Consider the following 25,379-nt stretch of genomic DNA (forward strand, 5'->3'; position numbering starts at 1 on the left):
CCTTTCCATTGAGTTTATACTCCCATTCCTTGTTTTTCCTCCCAAAACGTTATTGGGGGTGATTTTAGGAGGCAATTGGGGGCGGGGGAGGCTCCAAAAATCACAGAAATTCCATTCGGGTTCGGAAGTTGGCTCCAACTCACCGATGGGATGACAGTTAAAGAGTCAAATGTACCTCATTGAGGTCCTTTAGGCACTTGTGACAGGGTAAGTCATTAGAACGAAATTCAACTTACCTGGGCAGCTTGCCCACAGCCTCTGAATCATGCCATGTGAAACCAGGCGTGAAGGGCCAGATCAGGGAAAAAGAAACTAAATAAATTAAATAAAAAACCATGGAAGGAAGTGAAAACATAAAATGAACCTACCTTTGCACCCTGCTCCGATATTCCCCTCTTCACCCCCCCACGATCTTCCCCCTCCCCCCACCGATCTTCCCCCTCCCCCCCCCCAACCGATCGTCCGTTCCAGCGCCGGATGACGTCTCGCTCTCTCTCTTGCTCCCCGCCCCGTGTTGCAGTTCCTGACGGCAGCCAGCCTGTCAATCAGGCAAGCTGCCAGGCGCGAAACCCGGAGAGGACGTTAATCATCATCAATCAACATGCGATCGCATCGGAAATGGTAAGTTTTGTTCATGCGGGTTTGCCACGCGCATCTTCACCCTCCTGCTGCCAACCCGCCACCATTGTAAAATCGAGCCCATTATCTCACAGTTCATCATATTAAATTGCAATTCTGTTAACCTGGCAATGTCCTCTTGAAGTATTTTATGATCCTCCTTGCTGGTTGCCAAACCCTCTCCTTTTGTGGAAGGTTACCAGCAGGTGCATAAAATAATTAAATCTGATTTAATAACCAATGGATGGAGGGTTCCCAAACATCAACCAAACACCTACTTGCACAGGCTCATGGGATTACACATGTTACTCAGCAGTTTATTTTTCAATAGATCGTTTCCCCCAGTTGGTTATTGAATATACTTTTGACCTGGGCCTAACTTGAAAATAAGGTTGTCAGAACACTTAGGCAATTGTTTTCATACACTAATGAATCTCAGAGGCTACCTTAGTGATTTCTCTTGAGGTTTTCTTTAGCACCTAAATGCCATAGCTGTCTATTATGTCTATCCACTGTACAAAATGTAAATTGCAGTGAGAATACTTTATGCAAGTTCTTCTACTGATAGTGAAGCTATAAACAACATTATTAAAAGCTACAGTAATATCAGAGCGCCATAGTGAAAGGACTGCAGTATTAGAATACATCCTCCCTTTCCGAATAAAAATTCTTCGGCTGCAATTGTATTCTCTAAACCCAATTGAACAAGTGATGGTAGCAACAGGACAGTGCAGTTAGCTATTTGGACTTACCTAGAACTTGCCCATCCCATCAGGAGATTAAATGCAGCCCAGATTAAAACTCCGAGGCCTAAACCAATGGTTTTCAGAATTGGAACAACTGTAATATTTCCTGAAAACAAAATAGAGAAGAAACCATAATATTCAGTACTTGAATTCAGTCTCAACTTGCGTGAACATACTACTACTAGAATGCAAACTGAACTTTACTAATCATTTCTGCATGGAATGAAAATGAAACTGTACTCTGCACCATATTAGGAAATAAATTTGCTTGATGGTGGCACCTGCAGCAGTGTTGCTATTAGCATTTCTGCAATTTTTTCACCTACAATACTGGGCTGATGTCTCATTTTACTATGGTAATGATACTAACAGTGGGTTTAAAACTATGCAGAAGATGGTCATATAGATATCACAGTCTGTTATGTTTACAGTTTTGCTACCCCAAGTGCTACAAGGCATTGCAGGCCTGAGATCAATGGGACTGCATTATAGCTGTCTGCTCTTCCACTTCTGGACATTAAAGAAAACCTTGCTCTGCTCACTCTACTCCAGTCGTAGCAGGTAAAAGCAGCTGCTACATGTTTGCTGGGCAGCTATTTCTATTTTTTAATCTGTTGGTACAGCTAAGGAGGACTAATGTGCAAATCAGCCTTGTGGAAAATTAGCTGCCGCAAAAACAATGCGAGAGATATAAACTACTTAGAGATTAACTGCTAAAATGTTATTTGCATGCCAGCTGCAATGCATTTCTTTTGCTAAATCGCTTAAATAACTGCTTTCATCAAATGCAAAAGCAATTTTAGCAAAACTACAGCGCAATCGCAAGTTAACTATGTTGAACTAGATTAGCAGTGTGAGAGGGGAGAGATACAAAAGGGTCCAGAGGGGCAATTTTTTCACTCAAAGGGTGGTGAGTGTCTGGAACGAGCTGCCAGAGGCAGTAGTAGAGGCGGGTACAATTTTGTCTTTTAAAAAGCATTTGGACAGTTACATGGGTAAGATGGGTATAGAGGGATATGGGCCAAGTGCAGGCAATTGGGACTAGCTTAGCGGTATAAACTGGGCGACATGGACATGTTGGGCCGAAGGGCCTGTTTCCATGTTGTAACTTCTATGATTCTATGATTCTATGAATGAGAATTGGTGCATGAATCATTATGTACTTATTCAATTGATCAATTAGTTAATGCCGTAAAACGACTAATTGATCAATTGAATAGTATATAATGATATTATGTGGTGTGGCTTATGATTTAATGCAAAACCAAACCAATGCTCAACCTGTGAGTACTCAAATGTACCTGAATAACTGTTAGAAGTCAGATGAAAATTGGGTAATTTCTCTTGTAACTCTATTCATTTCACTGCTATGGAATAAGAAAACATAGCCCAATCTCTGGTCAGAGCATTGTACACTGCCATGCTTTTCCTACCTGTCCCCAAACCCAAAATTCTTGAAACTTTTTGAAGTATTCAAGCTAACATTATGGCTCAGTGGGCAATTACCACCCAGCATGGAACTGAGCCACAAAGATCCCAGATTTGATTTCTGTGTTTAGTTATCTGATTCAGAGCACTGGTAAAAACACAATTGGCCTCAGTACCTTTGCTAAGGAGAAGAAAACCCAACCATGGTTTACATTCCTGAGTATTATCTTATGTTGCAAAACATGTATAAGTGCTCAGAATTAGACTTGGCTGCGAATGCTTCTCATAGTAGAACGGTCTGCCAACACTCACTGTCTCGGCTCAAGCATGAAGAATGGCCACTTGGATCAGGTACCGAGTTGCTGCCAGCAACCTTAGAACTCTATCTCAGTGAAGACCTTCAGGAAAGGAGGGAAGAAAACTGGCAAAAGAAAATGCATTCCTTGAAGTGTGTTCCTGATGAAAACATCATTTTTAAAACTTTGATCTGTTTTAGGAGATTAAGTTCAATGCATTTTTTGTCATACAAATTTTAAGGCAGGTTTTGAATGTTTTGACTATAGAAATATCATCCCTCTGTGACTGCAGAGAAATGCATTGGGCAATAATTTGCTGTGGCAGGGCATCTAACGGCATCTGCCGTTAGTTAGACTTGCCCATGCACGTTTAGGTTTTTACATTTTTTGTGTGGCAAGTTGCTGAGAGTGTGAGCTGATAACGTCGCAGCGAGAGAAACAGGGCATCTGGGGCCTGAGCGAACAGGGCAAGCAACTGTGTATCTCCTTAACCAACAGATTGAAGGATTGTGAAATAAACATCAGAAGGACTGAGAAGAAATTGTAAATTAGAGTGGGTGAATTCAATGTCAAATCAGGTACAGAAAGAGAAATAAAGAGAGGGAAAGGAAGATTGACTTAAAGGAGAAAGAAAAAAAGAGACAGAATGGAAAAGTTTTTTAAAAATTAAAATTTAACATTTTTAAAATCTCCAACAATTAAAACCTGAAGGAACGAGACTTCACACTTGCAATAATTGATTTTGAGTGCCAGAGAAGTTGACTGGCAGTAAATAACACTTATCACGTTGTTGAAAGGGTACTTAGACTGAAATGGATAAGACTTTACTTTCTGTGGCGAGTTTAGTTCGTATCTATTGCGCAAATACAGCAACTTCATGCCGTTCAATGCTTTTCAATGGTGAGGCAGACAGCAACTTGTCGTTTTCACAAAGCGAATGTGGAGCAGCGCAGCTCGGATGGCAACTTTTGGAGTTCCACATTTAACCGCGCATCTACCCCTTGCCTGAAGTTGCTGTAACATTTACGCATGAAATAACGGCGAATGCCATTAGCCTCACTGTTATTTTGACAGCAAATTCTGGTCCATTAAATTCTGAGGAGGAAAAATCCATTAAGCCTAAAGGCATCACTATTTAAAATGAAGCATTTTGATTAGGACATGTGGGACTGTGGACAAACCTGTTGAAAGCTGTATGTTGTACATGATATAGCTTTGCAAGTGGAATGGAGCCACACAAGATGCTGGGCAGCCAGTTATTGCTGCTCAACTGAAACTGAGATCCAAGTGAGAGGTCTGTGCTTAGATTGCATGTACTCAAGTAAATGTTCAACACCATTGCCTTAGAGGGGATGCAACGAAGGTTCACTAGATTGATTCCTGGGCTGAGGGTTGTCCTATGAGGAGATATTGAGTAGAATGGGCCTATATTCTCTGGAGTTTAGAAGAATGAGAGATGATCTCATTGAAATGTATAAAACTTTCGAAAGTTGATTTTTTCTCTTGTTGGACAGCATGGATCATGTTGGGATTTTACTGTGCCAAGCAAACTGCCAGCAAATGACTCCAGAGTTCACTTTGGGAGTGAACAGCCTATTTGCACCGACTCTCCCAAAACCTGATTTCTACTTCCAGTTTGAAATCTGTATACTTTTTATCATGACAAGGAGTACATTTGCTCAAGACAAAACCAACAGTGCCTGAGGGGTTCACCTCAGCTGCACCAGTACGATTATTGATCTCAGTTAGAATCATAGAATCGTTACACCACAGAAGGAGGCCATTCGGCCCATCGAGCCTGTGCTGGCTCTTTGTAAGGGCAATCCAGTTAGTCCCATTTCCCTGTTCTTTCCCCGTAGCCCTGCAAATATTTTCTCTTCAAATATTTATCCAATTCCTTTTTGAAAGCCACGATTGAATCTGCATCCGCCACCCATTCAAGCAGCGCATCCCAGATCGTAACTACTAGTTGCAGAAGAGTGCATTTACACAACAGCTTTGCCATCGTGCTGCAGAACCCTGGCTATAAGTACGATTTTTTGTTTATTATCATCAGCGCAAACTCTAAGAGTTGCTATTTTTCGCCCAAAGCAGCTTGTGAAAATGACACCTTTACTATCCTTACTGCGGTGCTATATCTAAATTACTACATAAAAAAAGACAAAAATGTTGGGTCCCTGAATGCATAAATCCAAGTAACAGAAGCAACTATCACCAGAGAGTCTGGCTGCTAATCAATTATTCATATTCAAGACTTCACCAAATTATTAATACTATAAAAGTGTCCAAGTAACAAACAACTTAGACCCACATTTTCTATTTTAAAACAGTATTACATCAATCACATTGGTAAAGTAGTACCCAGTATTTCTGGGTCGTTGTCAGGCTTTTACTCATGGAATGTTGGAGGTTAGGGACAATTAACAGGCCATCCATGAGGTAATTCCTGACTGCTATAAATTGTGCTTCCACCTCTGGAAGAAATTAAACTGCTGCTTCTGCAGAAAAAGCTGCAATTTTGGTCAAGGTGGGACAATACAAAGGGCCGAATTTTGCTGTGAGCAGCGACCGAATGGCACCAGTCGTTTGTCAGGCTTGCACTTGCCCATTGACTTTCTATGAGCTTTTTCACAGCAGGTTCCTACAAATTCGAGATCCAAAAAGCACGGTGTCCTCTATGGGGCATCTGGGAACCGTGTGAACAGGACAAGCAGCTGTGTATCTCCTTAACCAATCAGATTGAAGCATAGTTAATAACAACGCAGAACCAGGAAGCGTAAGTTAGAATAGTGAACTTTTGTTGGCGAGTTTAGTCCGTTATCTGCGACGTCAGTACAGGAACTTGATGCCGTTCAAACAGGGACCCAGACAGCAAGGTGTCATTTTTGGGCAGCTTTTGGAGGAGCAGGGCATCTCAGACATCAACTTCCGGATTTCCGTGTTTAACTGCAAATGTGTGGTCACCGGAAGTTACTGTCCGATTTGCACATAAATAACGGTGAGCGCTGTTAGCCTCACCGTTATTTTTACAGCAAAATCCAGCCCATTACGTTCAACAGGTGTCAAATGGTTTAGTTACAAAGATCAACTTTGGTCAGCAAGTACAATTTCACCCGCTTTTTCAATAACCATGATATATGGAGAAGCAAGCATAAGATGTGGAATATGAAATAGATAGTACTTACCAGTGGCCCATACACAACCTCCTAACATAGCAAGAGGCCAGAATTTAGGACACTTCAACGTTAAATTCACGAGCAGAGACACAATCCATATTGCTGAACATAGAATCCACTGGAAAAACATCCCTAAAAAGAAAATTTAATCAGATTTGTATTAATATCCTTGTACAATGAAGGCACTTATTTCCTGCCCTGTCCCATCCTTTACCTTCCGCAGACTTCAGCTCATTCAAAACTTTGCTTCCTATATCTATCCCGCACCAACTCCCCCCTATCCTTATTGACCTACATTGGCGCCCGGTCCCCCAGTTTTAAAATTCTCATTCTCATGTTTAAATCCCTTTATGGCCTCGCCCCTTCCTATTGCTGAAACGTCCTCCAACCAACCCCTCTCTCATGCTGAACTCTCCACTTCTCTGACTCCGGCCTTCTGTGCATATCCACCTCCCTTTGCCCTACCATTGATAGCTAGGGAGTCACACTCTGGAACTCCCTCCCGAAAACCATCTGCCCCTCCATCTCCCTCTCCACCTTCAAGATGCCCCTTAAAACCCACCTTATTGACTAAGGTTTTGATCACTCTTCCTAACATCTCCCTCTTTGGCTTAGTGTTTATGTTTTGTGAAATGCCTGGGGATGTTTTTCGACATTAAAGGCACTATATAAATGCAAGTTGTCATTGTTGTGGTAAAGAGACTGTGGTACTATATGTCAAAATTATGTAGTCCCTGATCCTCTGGACTCTATTATTTCCAAGTGTGGCTTATGTTAAGTGCCCATGAAATCTAGGCAGTGATTTCTGTTCTAAACTGCTGCATAACACATTCATTACACGCTGTCACTGAGCATTCATGTTTTCTGCACAGCTGTAATAACTGCTATTTGGGCTGCTCATGACACCAGGGATTGCTGTAGAAATTAAACTGTAATGCTACTTGCACAGGAACTCAAACAATGGTTTTACTTGTATTCTGGCTGTGGCCACCTGCCAGAAATCAACACCATCCCTGTCTATGTATAGTGATATCTAACTGTACAGAACTGTTTATGCTTCTGTGGATGGATTTGTGTCTACCATGTAAACTTACATGTACAATGTTACATTCTGATATGTAAACACCGTAGGTGACAATTTTGTTTTGGATGATACAATTGTGAACAAGAGCAAGGTCTTTATGAACCAACAAATATTGAGAAAACAAGGCTGTTGTGTTTTGTAAACTCCATCTGATTTTCATAAAATCATATAAATGTCAGTACAGAAGGGCATTTAGCCCACCCTGCCTTTACCAGCTTATTATATAATAAAAATCTTGACAATCTGGTGTTCTCCACATTTGATTTGATTAAAATACCAATTTTGAAGAAACACAAAATAAAGATTGTATACACCAAAAAGAATCACGGGGTGCAGTGGAGAAATAATAATTGTTTGCTTAGCTAGAAACAAATATTATTAATTAACTTTTGCTCTGTTACACTAGATTTTGAACTAGATGTAGAAGGGAGATGGGGAGGGAAGAAGAGGGGAAGACAAAAAGAGAAAGGTAGACAGATATTTTCTTTCCTCATTCTAATTTGATTTCTTTGTTTAAAAAGTTGACGTCTGAAAGCAAACAAAGCTTCCGAAGGAAAAAGGTAGGGAGGGAGGATGGAAACTAGTTGACTGGCCTTGCGGTACTCAACCTTGGGGGGAGAGAGTAAGAGTAGGTATGGGAAAGAATGCATGGAGGATTATGGGTGAAGTAACTGACAATACAGCAAACAGGAGGGAAGCATGCAGGTGTTAAGTGGGTGTTTCACAGGGAAAGAGGTTAGAGTAGTGATAGGAGTGAGAAGTAAGGGGAATGGGAAGTTAATGGGGTAGGGGATTGGGTGGGGAAATGCATTATTGATTGGGTGAGGAAATGAGAAGAACCACATTTTCCATCCAAACTCCCATCCCAAATTCAGCCATTGGTAGCTCCTTTTCCTGCTACACCCTGCATCTGTTCCCATCCAAAAGGAAAGAATTAAAGAAAAGACAGAAACAAAAAGAGTTAAGGATAGAGAAGCAGCAGAGAAGAGAAAGACATAGAGGCAAAAGAGAGACAGAGAAACAGCAACGTGAAGATATCAGAGACAGATAAGTGAGTGTCCATATTCTCTGACTCACATATGCAATGGGAAATCATCTAGTTATTTAAAAATGTGTTTCAGCTAAGTAATAGCGTATGTGGAGATTTGTGCATTTACTACAGACTGGATTGAGGAAACCAAAATTAACAATAATGTGTGGATTCTTCAACACTGTTTATGCTTCCAGGATGGTTTTCAAAATAATTTCTTATTTAAACAATTATTTTTTGTGCCGTTGTCATGCCATTCTAGATAATGCAAAGTATAATGAACTACTGCTGTACAATTACCATCGCCAGTATCAAATTTCTTCACAGGAACAAAATTGCTCCCAAAAAACACGACTGAAACAGCACAGGCAGTGAATCCGAGTGCCAAATGACTTCCATTCCTCACAGATGCTTGTCTTGAGCTGCTATGCTTTCCCACGATAACTGTTGACTGATCCCATGGATGAACAGCTGTGACATTGGACTTTTTCCAGTCATCTGCAAAAAAATGCAAATTCCATAGAATGATGAAATATATGCAGTACATCATTAGCTCTATACCCTGCAAGGCAAACAGAAAAGGACATAAAATGTTCGCTCATGACTATGGAGAATATCATCCCAACAATTTATTCAAACACCTCAACTATCACGTTACAACGTGCAACTAGATTTGAGAGGTGGGCTACAAACAGAAAACTATTTTTAAAAAGTCATACAGAGGTACGAGTGCAATATATACTTTCCATTGAAAAAATACTGCTCTGTAGAGAATTCTTCCGCACCCCAACCCCTTAGTGGGTAACGAGCCCAGTGAAATCGGGGTGCTCCACACAGAATCGCAGGCTAATTGGAACCACTTACCTGTGCTTCCGGGTTTCGTGCTGCAAAGCTGCGCAGCGGGCGGACTGCGCATGCACAGCGGGCGGACTGCGCATGCACAGCATAGGCTGTCAGCTGGAGGAGCCCTATTTAAAGGGGAAGTCCTCCACTGACTGATGCTGCAGGAAATAGGAAAAATTACAGCATGGAGCAGCCCAGGGGGAAAGCTGCTCCCAGGTTTAATGATGCCTCACTCCAGGTATTATTGGATGGGGTGAGAAGGAGGGGCAGGACAGAGATCTTGTCCTGCCCCTCCTTCTCACCCCATCCAATAATGAGCCTGCCTCTGCCACCAAGAAGGCCTGGCTCGAGGTGGCAGAGGAGGTCACCTGCACCACCAACATATCGCGCAACTGCATACAGTGCAGGAAGCGCTCCAATGACCTAAGTAGGTCAGCCAAAGTGAGTACACTTACTCTTTCCCCTACACTCCGTCTGCCACATCACCGTCCCCACCCCACATCTCCTTCTGCACTGCCAACACTACTCTATCACATCACTCCTCACACCCACTCAAAGCTCATCCTCATCTTACCTGCACTTAGTCACCTCGCCAGTACTCATCCCGCCACTACCACTCAACCCAATCCTCATACAATTTCATGGCTCTATCTCATACTCATCCTCTCGTGCATCTCTTTCACGGTCAGCCTCACTCAACCTGCCACTATCTGTGCTTCAGCCACAGGACATGCATCACATATGTGCAGTAGGAAGCATAAGGTAAACGTGTCGTGAGCATGAAGGGGATGCACGAGGGTGTTTGAGGGTTTGTCATGGTGTTTACCTATATTTAATTTCTGATCAACTCACATAACATATATTGTCACCACTACTGCCACGTCTTTGCGAATCTTGTCTGGTTTGTGCAATAATGCCCTTTCCTGAGGATCACTATGAAGACCCACAACTGATGCCACCCATTGGGTCACTGCAGAGTGGGTGTAGGTGTATTTGCAGGGCTCTATCGTGCAGACGACTGAGAGACGTCGGCGATGTCCCCGGTGGCACCCTGGAAGGATGCGGAGGAGAAGTTATTGAGGGCAGTGGTGACTTTGACAGCGACAGGTAAGAAGATGGTTCTCGGGCCAGCCGGGTGCAGCTCGGCATCAAGGAGGCTGCAGATGTCCATGACTTCATGTCAAGTGACTCTGAGCCTCCGTGTGTACTGCTGCTCAGAGAGGTCCAGGAAGCTGAGCCTCGGTCTGTAGACCCTGTGGCGAGGGTAGTGCCTTCTGGGACGCATCGCTCTCTGCCGTTGCCCTCCCTCCTGCTGTGCAGGTGGATGTGTCACAGCACTGTGTTGTGGGGCTCCACGTGTCAGAGGTGGACGGCGTGGCTGGCGAGGCTGTTCGTCCTCCGAGGAGGTCATGACTGCAGCTGCGGCGGCCCCCATCCGGAAGATGTACATTTGAGGGGGGCCGCAAGGTAGGTACATGTGTCTGGACACGGGGTAAGTGTGCAAGTTTGTGAATTTTATTGTTAGGAGGAGGGTGGTGGAGGCCAAACTTTGTCCAAAGTGACAGAGTGGCCTCCTGCAATGAGTGAGGGTTTCCCCTCCACACCTGTCAAATGGACCTTTGCAGCTGCCACAGGCTGATGGCTGCAACATGTCCATTTGAACTGGTAGTGTTTCCTCCAGTACGGGAAACAATCTCAGTTCATTGCAAAATCCCACCCCTCCTAAAATGTTATGTTAATCAGGTCTGTAAACGACCTGAAATACCTTAATGAGTACTTTAAGTGGCATGTCAGCACGTCACTGGGGAACCCGGAAGTGGGCGCGTTGGAGCCGGGCTCCAGACCCCCCCCGGGGATCCCCGCCGTGAACACACCCGCTCGTGGGTGCGAAAATCGAGCCCAGAGTCACACATTTACTTCCCAGCAGAGAGAGGAATCTGGGTTCAGACTGGGCTCTGTGCTAGTATTCCAAGTTACACGTCAGGACTGATGGACTGTGCAAGATCATGTCCGACCCAATAAGACCCACGATACAATTCCCTCTGTAGGTGTCATCAGAATAGATTTGCCAGCACCAGCTCTGTTTCTTATTTCTTTTAAACAAAATATAGGATGTTTTTTAAAACTTAAAAATAAATTTAAAATAAATGAAAGGTTACAATTTTATTTAGAAAAGAAAGTTGCATCATTTAAAATGCAATTCCATAGCACAAGATAGGGAATTCAAATCCAAGCATGCTTAGGAGCACTGATTTGCAATTAGATCAAACTGACACAACAAAAGCTCTGTTTAGAGGAAATTGGACAGACCCAGTACAGTATTGAAGGAGGTACTGTCTTTCAGATGAGACGTTAAACCTCTCAGGTGGATGTACAAAATTTCATGACACTATTCAAAGAAGAGCTGGGGCGTTCTGCAAATATCCTGGTCAACATTTATCCTTCAACCAACGCCTAAAACAGATTATCTGTTCGTGAGAGCTTGCTGGGTGCAAATTGGCTGCCATGTTTGCTACATTACAACAGTGGCTACATTTCAAAAAATACTTTATTGGCAGTAAAGTGCTTTGGGACATCCTGAGGATGTGAAATGCAAGTTCTTTCTTCTTTAACTTAAAGGAATAAAACAAAATAGAAAGGCTCTCAACTTGTTCTCAATTATTAACGGCAAAAAGACACTTATAGAGATAGTGCGAATATCATGAAAGGAGAAAAGTATTCCAAGATAAATTATAGATAAAAACAATTAAGGTAAATATATAAATGAGGTGTAAGGGCCCAATAAAAAAAAGTCTCTCATCAATGTGCAAAGGCTGATGAGAAGTAGACACTTGGGATGCAGATTCTAAGTCTGATATAAAAGCATTAGAATTACTGAACTGACAAGTTAATGTTCACAGATGGGTATACACACAGCACTGTAACTGATTAAATTCAGGTTGAAGTATGCAGTGGGCCAATGAACAGCACCAGCAGGCTGGTTTGAGTAAAACCATAGGGTGAATAGTAGGGCTCATGTTGTGCATCACTGGTCTAAAGCATCTACTTTGTTTTATATTCAATTATAAGGATGTTTACTGTCGCTATTGTGAATGATATTTGGGTTTACAATTTCTGAAAATTATTAAATGCTAAAAAAAAATTCCGGAAGAATTTTCTTTTTAAAATGTTATTGTCACCATTTTTTGAAAATACATATAGTACATTGAACTTATTGCCGGTCAGTCTTTAGATTGCAGCACTAAAATTTTAATTACTCATTACAGATCAACTAAAATGAGTGAGACCCTTGCTGTTGCAAAAATGGCATTATCAATATTCAAGAATAAAAATTATGGGAGAAAATTAAGCTATCCAAAAAAGACAAATTCTGAGTGATCCAATAATAAAATGTTCCAAATTTTCAAAAATTTAAATGATCAAAATTGAGACAGGATGGAGCTACAACTGTGTGAGGGTTTTCAGACTTGTTCAATAGTAGCTATGATAATAACATGGAATGCAATTAGTAAGATTTGCAGATATTCATTCAAATCACGAAAATGTAACTCATTGTGATTATCAGTAGCTACCAAATGATTGCAACAATACACTATTGATTAATATTATAGCTGAAGTACAAAGTTTCAAGTCACACATGCACCACAAAAAAAAAGGCCCCAATATTAACCGGGAGCCGGGGAGGGTACAGGGGAGGCCCAAAACGGCCCGAAGAACCAAGCACGGCTGGGGACATGGAGACCCTGCCTATCTCAGGGCCGCCTCCTGCCCAGCAGCTGACCGAACGGGTAGTCTTGCTGGCGTGCAGCAGGGAACTCTAGCAATAGGAGGCTGCAGTCGGGGACCCTTGGGGACGGTCCCTGGGAATGGGAAGCGAGCATCATGTAACGCATAGGAAAGATGTGAAGGCCTTAGAGAGGGTGAAGAAGAGATTTACTAGAATGATTCCAGGGATGAGATACTTCAGTTACGTGGATAGACTGGAGAAGTTGGGGTTGTTCTCGTTGGAACAGAGAAGGTTGAGAGGAGATTTGATAGAGGTATTCAAAATCATGAAGGGTCTAGACAGAGTAGATAGAAACTGTTCCCATTGGTGGAAGGGTCAAGAACCAGTGGACATAGATTTAAGGTGTTTAGCAAAAGAACCAAAGGTGACATGAGGAAAAACTTTTTTACACAGCGAGTGGTTAGGATCTAGAATGCACTGGCAGAGGGGGTGGTGGAGGCAGATTCAATCATGGCCTTCAAAAGTGAACTGGATAAGCACTTGAAAGGAAAAAAATTGCAGGGCTACGGGGATACGGCAGGGGAGTGGGACTAGCTGGATTGCTGTTGCATTGTACTGGCATGGACTCGATGGGTCGAACGGCCTTCTTCCATGCTGCATCCTTTCTACGTTGCTATCTGCAGCGGGGTTAGCAATCGGGGGGCCGCGGGAGGAGGTCCGCGATCGGGAGGGCCTCGGGGAGGGGTCCGCGATCGGGAGGGCCTCGGGGAGGGGTCCGCGATCGGGAGGGCCTCGGGGAGGGGTCCGCGATCGGGAGGGCCTCGGGGTGGGGTCCGCGATCGGGAGGGCCTCGGGGTGGGGTCCGCGATCGGGAGGGCCTCGGGGTGGGGTCCGCGATCGGGAGGGCCTCGGGGTGGGGTCCGCGATCGGGAGGGCCTCGGGGAGAGGTCCGCGATCGGAAGGGCCTCGGGGAGGGGTCCGCGATCGGGAGGGCCTCGGGGAGGAGTCCGCGATCGGGAGGGCCTCGGGGAGAGGTCCGCGATCGGGAGGGCCTCGGGGAGAGGTCCGCGATCGGGAGGGCCTCGGGGAGAGGTCCGCGATCGGGAGGGCCGGGTGGGGAGAGGTCCGCGATCGGGAGGGCCTCGGGGAGAGGTCCGCGATCGGGAGGGCCTCGGGGAGGGGTCCGCGATCGGGAGGGCCTCGGGGAGAGGTCCGCGATCGGGAGGGCCTCGGGGAGAGGTCCGCGATCGGGAGGGCCTCGGGGAGAGGTCCGCGATCGGGAGGGCCGGGTGGGGAGAGGTCCGCGATCGGGAGGGCCTCGGGGAGAGGTCCGCGATCGGGAGGGCCTCGGGGAGGGGTCCGCGATCGGGAGGGCCTCGGGGAGAGGTCCGCGATCGGGAGGGCCTCGGGGAGAGGTCCGCGATCGGGAGGGCCTCGGGGAGAGGTCCGCGATCGGGAGGGCCTCGGGGAGAGGTCCGCGATCGGGAGGGCCGGGTGGGGAGGTTTGAGATCGGGCTGTGGGCAGGGGGGGAGGAGGCTAGAGATCACGATTGGGTGGGCGCGGGGGGATGAGACTGGAGATCGGGGCTGGGGGAGGCTGAAGGCTTCCTTGAGGGGCTGACAGGTGGGAGGGGGTTGCAGTCCTACTCCTCCTAGCCCACAAGGACTGCTGAAAGAGCCACTTATATTGGGGAGAGGGCAGCTCCTGCCTCGGATCAGCTCACCTTCAAGTATTTATCCAATTTCCTTTTGAAAGTTATTATTGAATCTGCTTTCGCCACCCATTCTGGCATTGCATTCCAGATCATAACAACTTGCTGCGACAAAAAATTCTCCTCATCTTGCCTCTGGTTCTTTTGTCAATTATCTTAAATTTGTATCCTCTGGTTCCCAAGCCTTCTGCCACTGGAAACAGTTTCTCCTTATTTACTCTATCAAAACCGTTCATGATCTTGAACACTTCTATTAAATCTCCCCATAACCTCTTCAGCGCTAAGGAGAACAACCCCAGTTTCTCTGGTCTCTCCAAGTAACTGAAGTCCCACATCCCTGGTACGATTCTAGTAAATCTCCTCTGCATCCTAAGACCTTGACATCCTTCCTAAAGTGTGGTGCCCAGAATTGGACATAATGGGCTCGATTTTCACACCCGCGATCGGGTGCGTTCGTGGTGGGGGGGCTGCGAAAATCCAGGATTCCCGGAGCGGGTCCGGAGCCCGGCTCCAACCCGCCCACTTCCGGGTTCCCCAGTGACGTGCTCACATGCGCACGCAGCCCCCACATGTGGGACTCGCGTCGGCAATTAAAGCCACTTAAAGTACTTGAACAGGTACTTGAGATTGTTTACAGACCTGATTGACCTGATATTTTAGGAGGGATCGGATTTTGAAATCAACTGAGACTGTTTCCCGTGCTGGGGGGAACACTCCCAGTTCAAATGGACGTGTTGCAGGCTCAAAGGTCCATTTGACAGGTGGTGGGGGGGGGGGGCGGGGGGGGAGGGTGGAGAACCTCACTCATTGCAGGAGGCCACTCTGTCACCTTGGACAAAGTTTGGCCTCCACCACCCTCCTCCTAACAATAAAATGCATAAACTTGCACACTTATCCCGGTGTCCAGACACATTTACCTACCTTGCAGACGCCCTCAAACTTCCGGATGGGGGCCGCCGTAGCTGCAGTCATGACCTCCTTGGAGGGCGAACAGCATCACCAGCCTCGCCGTCCACCTCTGACACGTGGAGCTCCACAACACAGTGCTGTGACACATCCACCTGCACAGCAGGAGGGAGGGCAACCGCAGAGAGAGATGCGTCGCAGAGGGCACTACCCTCGTCACAGGGTCTACAGACCGAGGCTCAGCTTCCTGGACCTCTCTGAGCAGCAGTGCACACGGAGGCTCAGAGTCACTCGACATGTAGTCTTGGACATCTGCAGCCTCCTTGATGCCGAGCTGCTCCCGGCTGGCCCGAGCACCATCTTCTTACCTGTCGCTGTCAAAGTCACCACTGCCCTCAACAACTTCTCCTCCGCATCCTTCCAGGGTGCCACTGGGACATCGCCGGTGTCTCCCAGTCGTCTGCACAAAAGAGCCCTGCAAATACACCTACACCCACTCTGCAGTGACACAATCAAGTGTGCATGTTCATGGTGAACCCCATGAAAGGGACCTATACCACAAGCCAGTCAAGAATGGGCAAGACATGGCAGTAGTGGTGATAATAATAATATTTATTGTGCATGTGAAACAAAACAAATATAAATGAAAAACATGACAAATCGTCAGACACCCTTGTGCATTCCCTTTGTGCTCACAAAACCTTCGCCTTGCTTTTCTGGGAACCCCTACGTGATGCTACCCCTGTGGCTTCAGCAATGGTAGTGGCAGGTTGCTCTTGTCCATGCCCCGACCGATGAGATGCTTTGGGCCGACGCCCTCTGGGTTTGGGTGCCCGTGAGGGCCCCTCCAAAGACTGCTCCACCTGCACCTGTGCAGAGGCAGACTCGGCCACCTGGAGAGGGGGCGACATTGCGGGTACTGGTTGAGAGGGGGACAACGGGTGAGACGTGGGAGCGCTTTGAGTGGCGTCGCCACTTCCATGTCCCCTTTCACCATCATCCCTCTCGTGGCCCAGACCAACATCACTCCTTCCACCCTGCTGGACGGCAGTTTGGAGGACTTGTGTGAGGCCTTGGAAGGCCACCTGTAAAGTATCTGTCAGCCTGTTCAAGGTGGTAGAATGTTGCTCACCCTGAATCTGAACGGCCATTGTCAGGGCCTGAATGGACTTATTGTTGAGCTGTGCTTGACACTCGAGGGAGGCTAGCCTTTCCTCCACCGCAGACATTCCCGCACCTACCCGCGACACTATCTCAGAGATGCCTTCACGTCCCTGCGACACCATCTTGGAGATACCCTCCTGTACCTGTGCCACCATTCCCCTCATGCAGGAGATGGACTCCTCCATCCTCTGCGCGATTGTGGAGAGTGCGCGTGGCATCTGTTCCAGTACCTCGGCAATGTGCTGCTGCCCCTCGATGACTCTCCTTTTCATGGCTGGCCCCCAGGGTTCAGCATCTGGGTCCAGCTGAGCAGAGCCTGGAGAAGAGTGCTCCCACCGACGCGGACTCTCCACATTTGCCCCTGCCACCAGGGTCTGCTCGTACTCACATGTGTGTGGTGACTCACCATGTGCAAGACTAACTATGTGAGGACGGGGACCCACCGAGGTGTATGTATCTGCGCTGGTGGATGCATGGCTCAGATGTGACGATGGACCCTCAGACGCCGGCAGGTCCTCTGAGGAATCGCCCTCCACGGTCACGGCGCTCACAGATGGCCCTGCAAGAGAACAGAAAGCAATATTAGGCATGTGGACAGGTGTTGAGATGCTGCAAATGCCAAGTGATGCTAAGATCATTCACTATCATGAGTGCTGAGTGTTAGCTTTCTGTCACCGGCCGCTTGTGGAATCCCAGCCTCGGCATCTGCCACGGACAGGCACTCCAGTGTGCAGCTGATGTCCAATACCTGCTGCTCCGCGTCCGTTAGGACCACATGGTGTGGCGGGCCCCCTCCGGTCCGTGCCCTCTCCCGGGCGTTCTGGCATCTCTTTTCCTATCAAGGCAAAACACAGAGGCGTGATTGAGTGATGGTTGCATGGTGAGCTGCTGCATGCATTGATGTGGGTGGGGTTGAGCGTGAGGGAGATGCATGGGAGGGTGCATGTGCAACATAGCCATGATATTGTATGAGGATTGGGTTGGGTGGTAGTGTTCGAATGGGGACAGGGGCGGTGAGTACGTCAGGCAAGGTGAGGATGATAGTTTAGTGGATGTGAGGAGTGATGCGAGAGCGTTGTGGTGGTAGTGCAGAGGGGTTGTGTGGTGGTGGAGGTGATGTGGAAGACGGAGTATGGGAGAATGCTCACCTTGCCTAACCTGGTTAGGTCATTAAATCTCTTCCTGCACTGGACCCAGGTTCGTGGCACATTGCCGCAGCTGGTGACTTCCTCGGCCACCTCCAGCCAGGCCTTCTTCGTGGTGGAGGGAGGGCACTTCAAAAAATATTTCCCTCCTCCTCCTCACCCCATCCAGCAGCAGCTGGAGTGAGGAGTCTGAAAATCTTGGGGCAGCCTTCCCTCTGGCGTGCTCCATGGTTCAGCATTGGTTGTTTGCTGCAGGAGGAGTATTGGTGGACTGCCCCTTTAAATAGGGCTCCTCCAGCTGACAGACCTTGCTGCGCATGTGCAGTCCGTCCGCCGCGCAGCTTACCAGCGGGAAACCCGGAAGCAAAGGTAAATCGCTCCAATTAGCCTGTAATTGCGTGCGGAGCACACTGATTTCACCCGGCGTGTCACCCACATGTCCAGTCGACCCCCCACTGAGAACCCACCGCCCTGCTAATATCGAGCTCAATACTCCAGCTGGGGCCTAACCAGTGATTTATAAAGGTTTAGCATAACTTCCTTGTTTTTGTACTCTATGGCCCCAATATTTAGGGAGGGTACGCGGTAGCATGTCTACAATCCGGAAAGCCCGCGAGCGTGGAGGTCCTGTCGATATTAACGGAAGGACCTCATGTACATTTTCTTCTCCCGATTCCTGCCTGGCAGCCAGCCAGATTGATAGGCTGGTCAGCTGCCAGGAGGGAAAACGAGTGGAGGAGGCCGCAGCCAAGGACAGACCCCGGTAATCGGGAGAGATCAGGGCTTGGGATCGCAGCTTGGTGGTGACTTGGGCGGGGTGGGGGGGCAGAGTCCGGCAGAAGGCTCGGAATTGGAGCACGATGTGGTGGGGGTCACAGCTCAGCAATCGGGAGGGAGGGATCGGGGCTTGGTGGTGAGTTGGGGGGGGGGTGGTGCTGATAACACTCCTGCTCCTTCTGGCGTCCCCAGGAGTACACCCCCAGTCTCTCTGTTCCAGCACCGTCTTTAAAATTGTATCATTTAGTTTATATTGCCTCTCCTCATTCTTATTACCAAAATGCATCACTTTATACTTCTCTTTGTTAAATTTCATCTGCCATTTGTCTGCCCATTTCATCAGTCTGTCTATGTCCTCCTGAAGTCTGATACTATGCTCCACATTGTTTACTACATTTCCGACTTACCTGTCATCTGCAAACTTTGAAATTATACTCTGTATACCTAAGTCTCCACCCATACTTCCCTCAGCAACCTAGGATGCATCCCATCAGGACTGGGTCACTTTTAGTACCTCAGCCATTCCCTCTGCCTCCACAAGATCATCTCCTTTTTGGTCCCTAATCGGCCCCATCCTTCCTTTGGCTACCCTTTTACTATTTATATGTTTATAAAAGACTTTCGGGTTCCCTTTTATGTTAACCGCTAATCTATTCTCATACAATCTCCTCGTCCCTCTTATTTCCTTTTCCAGTTCGCCTTTGTACTTTCTGTAATCAGCTTGGTTTTCTGCTGTATTATGAGGTTGGCATTTATCATAAGCCCCCTTTTTCTGTTTCATTTTAATCTCTATATCTTCAGTCATCCAGGGAGCTCCAGCTTTGGATGCCCTTCATTTCCCCCTCATAGGAATGTGTCTAGTCTGTACCCGAACTATCTCCTCTTTGTAGGTCTCCCATTGCTCATTTACAGTTTCACCTACCAATCTTTGAGTCCAATCTACCTGGGTCAGATCCTCTTTCAACTCACTGAAATTAGCCCTCCTCCAATTGAGTATTTCATTTTTGATTGTCCTTTTCAATAGCTATTCTAAATCTAATGTTATTGTGATCACTGTTTCCCAAATGCTCCCCAACTAGAACATGTTCCACTTGCTCCACTTCATTCCCCAGAACCAGATCCAGCACTGCTTTCTTTCTAGTTGGGCTGGAAACATACTGATCAAGAAAGTTCTCTTGTACACATTTCAGGAATTCATCCCCCTCTTTTCCCTTTACACTGTTATTTTCCCAGACTATATTAGGATAATTGAAATCCCCCATTATCACCACTCTATTGTTCTTGCATCTTCTTGAAATTTGCCTGCAAAATTGCTCCTCTATCTCCTTCCTACTATTTGGTGGTCTATAGTATACAGCCAGCCACATATTAACTCAGCTATTTTTCTTTATTTCTAACCAAATAGATTCTGTCTTTGAACCCTCAAGTACATCATCCCTTTCCAGTGCTGCAACAGTATCTTTGATCAATACCCTCCAAATATTTCCTTCCCGAGCTTTCTTGAATATTTTGTTGCCAGGAATATTAAGTTTCCATTCCACCCTTGTTTGAGCCAGGTCTCCGATATTGCCACGATATCATAATCCCATGTGGCAATTTGTGCCTGCAGCTCATCAATCTTTTTACCACACTCCATACATTTATGTACATGGACTTCAAACCCATCCTAGTCTGCCTCGCACTGACCCCCCCACCCCTGTCTGATCCCTCCTATTTCTGAACTACTCTTTATTCTAATGCCGTTTGTCTCTCCCAGTCCTCTGTGCACTTCTCTCTAATCTTTCATTCTGGTGCCCATCCCCCAGCCAAATTAGTTTAAATCCTCCCCCAAAGCACTAGTTAACCTCCCCGTAAGGACATTAATAGTAGCCCTGCTGAGGTGCACCCCATTCATCTTGTACAAGTCCTTCCTGCCCCAGAACTCGTCTCAAATCATTTGAGTAATACACAATCAGAATAGTTGATACCCAGAATCCTTTTAATGAATCTACATTCATATCATTGTAATAAACCAAGTTCAATGTATCCTTTTCCAGAAAATACACCCTGCTGCAATGGCAAGTGTCATTAGATAGCACGGTCCAGCGCCTCATAGCCAAGCTCCTGGAGGTGGCGGGCAGTCAGGTTACACCGGCCACTGCCTATAGTGGGCAAATTGTGTTGACACCAACGTGCCCGCTATAGGCGATAGGGACTGCAACGTGTTTTAGTGGTGTTTAGTAACAGAAGGAGTAGACAAGGGTAATGCTGTATATGTAATATATTAGGATTTTTAAAAGGCCTTTGATAAGGTACTACATAGTAGACTCATGACTAAGGTCAGAGCATGTGAAATCAGGGGACAAGTAGCCGAATGGATAGCAAGCTGGCTACAAAACAGAAAAGAGAGTAGGGATTAAGGGTAGCTACTCAGACTGGCAAAAGGTGATAAGTGATGTTGCACAAGGATTGGTGCTGGGATGACTGTTGCTCACCATTCACATGAACAATTTGGACTCGGGTTTGGGAGGTGCTGTCGAAGAAGCCTTGGCGAGTTGCTGCAGTGTATCCTGTGGATGATACACACTGCAGCCACTGTGCGCCGGTGGTGAAGGGAGTGAATGTTTAGGGTGGTGGCTGGGGTGCCAATCAAGCGGGCTGCTTTGTCCTGGATGGTGTCGAGTTTCTTGAGTGTTGTTGGAGCTGCACTCATTCAGGCAAGTGGAGAGTATTCCATCACACTCCTGACTTGTGCCTTGTAGATGGTGGAAAGGCATTGGGGAGTCAGGTGGTGAGTCACTCGCCGCAGAATACCCAGCCTCTGACCTGCTCTTGTAGCCACACTATTTATATGGCTGGTCCAGTTAAGTTTCTGGTCAATGGTGACCCCCAGGATGTTGATGGTGGGGGTTCGGCAATGCCAATGCCGTTGAATATCAAGGGGAGGTGGTTCGACTCTCTCTTATTGGAGATGGTCATTGCCTGGCACTTGTCTGGCGCGAATGTTACTTACCACTTATGAGCCCAAGCCTGGATGTCGTCCAGGTCTTGCTGCATGCGGGCTTGGACTGCTTCATTATTTGAGGGGTTGCGAATGGAACTGAACACTGTGCAATCATCAGCGAACATCCTCATTTCTGACCTTATGATGGAGGGAAGGTCATTGATGAAGCAACTGAAGATGGTTGGGCCTAGGACATTGCCCTGAGGAACTCCTGCAGCAATGTCGTGGGGCTGAGATGATTGGCCTCCAACAACCACTACCATCTTCTTTTGTGCTAGGTATGACTCCAACCACTGGAGAGTTTTCCCCGATTCCCACTGACTTCAATTTTACGAGGGCTCCTTGGTGCCACACTCGGTCAAATGCTGCCTTGATGTCAAGGGCAGTTACTCTCACCTCACCTCTGGAATTCAGCTCTTTTGTCCATGCTTGGACCAAGGCCGTAATGAGGTCTGGAGCCGAGTGGTCCTGGCGGAACCCAAACTAAGCATCGGTGAGCAGGTTATTGGTGAGTAAGTGCCACTTGATAGCACTGTCAACGACACCTTCCATCACTTTGCTGATGATTGAGAGCAGACTGATGGGGCGGTAATTGGCCAGATTGGATTTGTCCTGCTTTTTGTGGACAGGACATACCTGGGCAATTTTCCACATTGTCGGGTCGGTGCCAGTGTTGTGGCTATACTGGAACAGCTTGGCTAGAGGCGCAGCTAGTTCTGGAGCACAAGTCTTCAGCACTACAGCCGGGATGTTGTCGGGGCCCATAGCCTTTGCTGTATCCAGTGCACTCAGCCGTTTCTTGATATCACGTGGAGTGAATCGAATTGGCTGAAGACTGGCTTCTGTGATGGTGGAGATATCGGGAGGAGGCCGAGATGGATCATCCACTCGGCACTTCTGGCTGAAGATAATTGCAAACGCTTCAGCCTTGTCTTTTGCCCTCACGTGCTGGACTCTGCCACCATTGAGAATGGGGATGTTTACAGAGCCTCCTCCTCCCGTTAGTTGTTTAATTGTCCACCACCATTCACGACTGGACTAAATGAGTCCTAAATGAGTAAGTACTTTGCATGTATCTTTAACAAGGAAGAAGATGCTGCCAAAGTTGCAATAGAAGAGGAGGTAGTTGAGATACTGGTTGGGCTAAAAATTGATAAAGAGGAGACTGGCTGTACTTAAAGTAGGTAAGTCAGCCGGTCCGGATGGGATGCATCCTAGGTTGCTGAGGGAAATAAGGTTGGGAAATGCAGAGGCATTGGTCATCATCTTCCAATCCTCATCAGATATGGGGGTGGTGCCAGAGGACTGGCGAATTGCAAATGTTACACCCTTGTTCAAAAAAGGGTGTAAGGATAAACCCATTGGAGGATACGGAGAGTTACACAGAGGGAAGCTGTGGGCTTATGTGTACCACAGATTAGAAACAACAATAACTTGCATTTATAGAGTGCCTTTAACATAGTAAAACATCCCAAGGTGCTTCACAGGAGCATTATCAAATAAAATTTGACACTGAGCCACATAAGGAGATAAGTTACCCTGTCCAGATGGGTTGCATCCTAGGCTGCTGAGGGAAGCAAGGGTGGAAATTGCAGAGGTACTGGCCATAATCTTTCAATCATCCGTAGATACGGGGGTGGTGCCAGAGGACTGGAGAATTGCAAAGGTTACACCCTTGTTCAAAAAAGGATATAAGAATAAACTCGGCAACTACAGGCCAGTCAGTTTAACCTCGGTAGTGGGGAAATTTTTAGAAACGATAATCCGGGACAAAATTAACAGTCACTTGGACAAGAGTGGATTAATTAAGGAAAGCCAGCACAGATTTGTTAAAGGCAAATCGTGTTTATCTGATTTGATTGAGTTTTTTGATGAGGTAACAGAGAGGGTCGATGAGGGCAATGCGGTTGATGTGGTGTATATGGACTTCCAAAAGGCGTTTGATAAAGTGCCGCCTAATAGGCTTGTCATTAAAGTTGAAGCCCATGGAATAAAAGGGTCAGTGGCAGCATGGATACAAAATTGACTAAGTGACAGGAAACAGAGAGCAGTGGTGAACGGTTGTTTTTCAGACTGGAGGAAGGTATAGAGCAGTGTTCCCCAGGGGTTGGTATTAGGGCCACTGTTTTTTTTTATATATATTAATGACGTGGACTTGGGTGTACAGGGCACAATTTCCAAATTTGCAGATGACACAAAACATGGAAGTGTAGTAAACAGTGAGGAGGATAATGATAGATTTCAAGAGAACATTGACAGGTTGGTGGAATGGGCAGGCACATGCAGATGAAATTTAATGAAGAGAAGTGAGAAGTGATACATTTTGGCAGGAAGAATGAGAAGAGGCAATATAAACTAAATGGTACAATTCTAAAGGGGGTGCAGGAACAGAGAGGCCTGGGGGTATAGGTGCACAAATCTTTGAAGGTGGCAGGACAGGTTGAGAAAGCAGTGAAAAAAGCATACAAGATCCTGGGCTTTATATATAGAGGCACAGGGTACAAAAACAAGGAAGTTATGGAGTAGTATGTCCAATTTTGGGCAACGCACTTTAGGAACAATGTGAAGGCCTTAGAGAGGGTGCAGAAACAATTTACTAGAATAGTTCCAGGGGTGAGGGACTTCAGTTGTGTGGCTAGAGTGGGAAGCTGCGATTGTTTTCCTTAGAGCAGAGAAGATTAAAAGGAGATTTGATTGAAGTGTTCAGATCATGAAGGGTTTAGATAAAGTAAATAAAGAGAAACTGTTCCCATTGGCAGAAAGATCAAGAACCAGAGGACACAGATTTAAGAAGACTGGCAAAAGAACCAAGGGCAAAATGAGGAAAAAATTTTTTACGCAGCGAGTAGTTATGATGTGGATTGTGCTGCCTGAAAGAATGGTAGAAGCAGATTCTAGTGTGCTTTTCAAAAAGGAATTGGACAAATACTTGAAGGGAAAAAATTTGCAGGGTTATGGGGAAAAAGCGGGGGAATGGGACTAACTGGATTGCTCTTACAAACAGCTGGCACGGGCTCGATGGGCCGAATGTCCTCCTCCTGTGCTGTAACCACTCAATGATTTTATGATAAGAAGCACACCTATGGATTCACAAATGATGATGTTGATGTACCAGCAAATATCAATCACTCAAGCTTCAAGAAACCAATTTGGATATTTTTTCTTTCATGGAGAAATAAAGTTAATACACTTGAACTTTTTAAGGGGCGGGGGATCTATGTTGCTCAGTTGTGAGAGACTATTTTTTTCCTGATGAATCATAAAGAAACATTTAACGTAATACAGAATCGGTTTATACTCCTTTGGGGCAAGAACTCTACTTGCCAAAAAAAACAGCCATGGACAACTGAAGAGGTAAGGGACAGTATAAGACATAAGGAAAGGGCATACAAAAAGGCAAAAAACGGCACAGATCCTGGCGAATGGGAAAGATACAAAGATCAACAAAGAGTCACAAAACAGATAGTAAGAGCTACAAAAAGAGAGTATGAAAAGAAACTTGCAAGGGATATCAAAACCAATACGATGAACTTTTATAGTTACATTAGGAAAAAGAGGGTGGTCAGGAGCAGTGTTGGCCCCTTGAAAACTGAAAGTGGGGATACTGTCATTGACAATGGGGAAATGGCGGACATGTTGAACAATTACTTTGCGTCAGTATTTACAGTAGAAAAAGAGGATAGCATGCCGGAAATCCCAAGAAAACTAATATTGAATCGGGACAGGGACTTGATAAAATTAACA

General features: G+C 46.2%; 1 protein-coding gene across 2 annotated transcripts in view; it reads right to left on the bottom strand.

Moving 5' to 3' along the window:
- The window catches only part of LOC137300139 (transmembrane protein 144-like), a 99,431-nt gene that overhangs the window by 63,531 nt on the left and 10,521 nt on the right, over positions 1 to 25,379 (bottom strand). For both annotated transcript variants that reach the window (XM_067969256.1, XM_067969332.1), the window contains exons 3-5: positions 8,679 to 8,876; positions 6,274 to 6,396; positions 1,371 to 1,470 (exon numbers count right to left, since the gene is read on the bottom strand). In XM_067969256.1, the coding sequence (XP_067825357.1) occupies positions 1,371 to 1,470; positions 6,274 to 6,396; positions 8,679 to 8,876 (421 nt within the window). The remainder of the gene's footprint in view (positions 1 to 1,370; positions 1,471 to 6,273; positions 6,397 to 8,678; positions 8,877 to 25,379) is intronic.

This window comes from Heptranchias perlo, chromosome 1 (genome assembly GCF_035084215.1).
Source record: "Heptranchias perlo isolate sHepPer1 chromosome 1, sHepPer1.hap1, whole genome shotgun sequence".
NCBI classification, from domain to species: Eukaryota; Metazoa; Chordata; class Chondrichthyes; order Hexanchiformes; family Hexanchidae; genus Heptranchias; species Heptranchias perlo.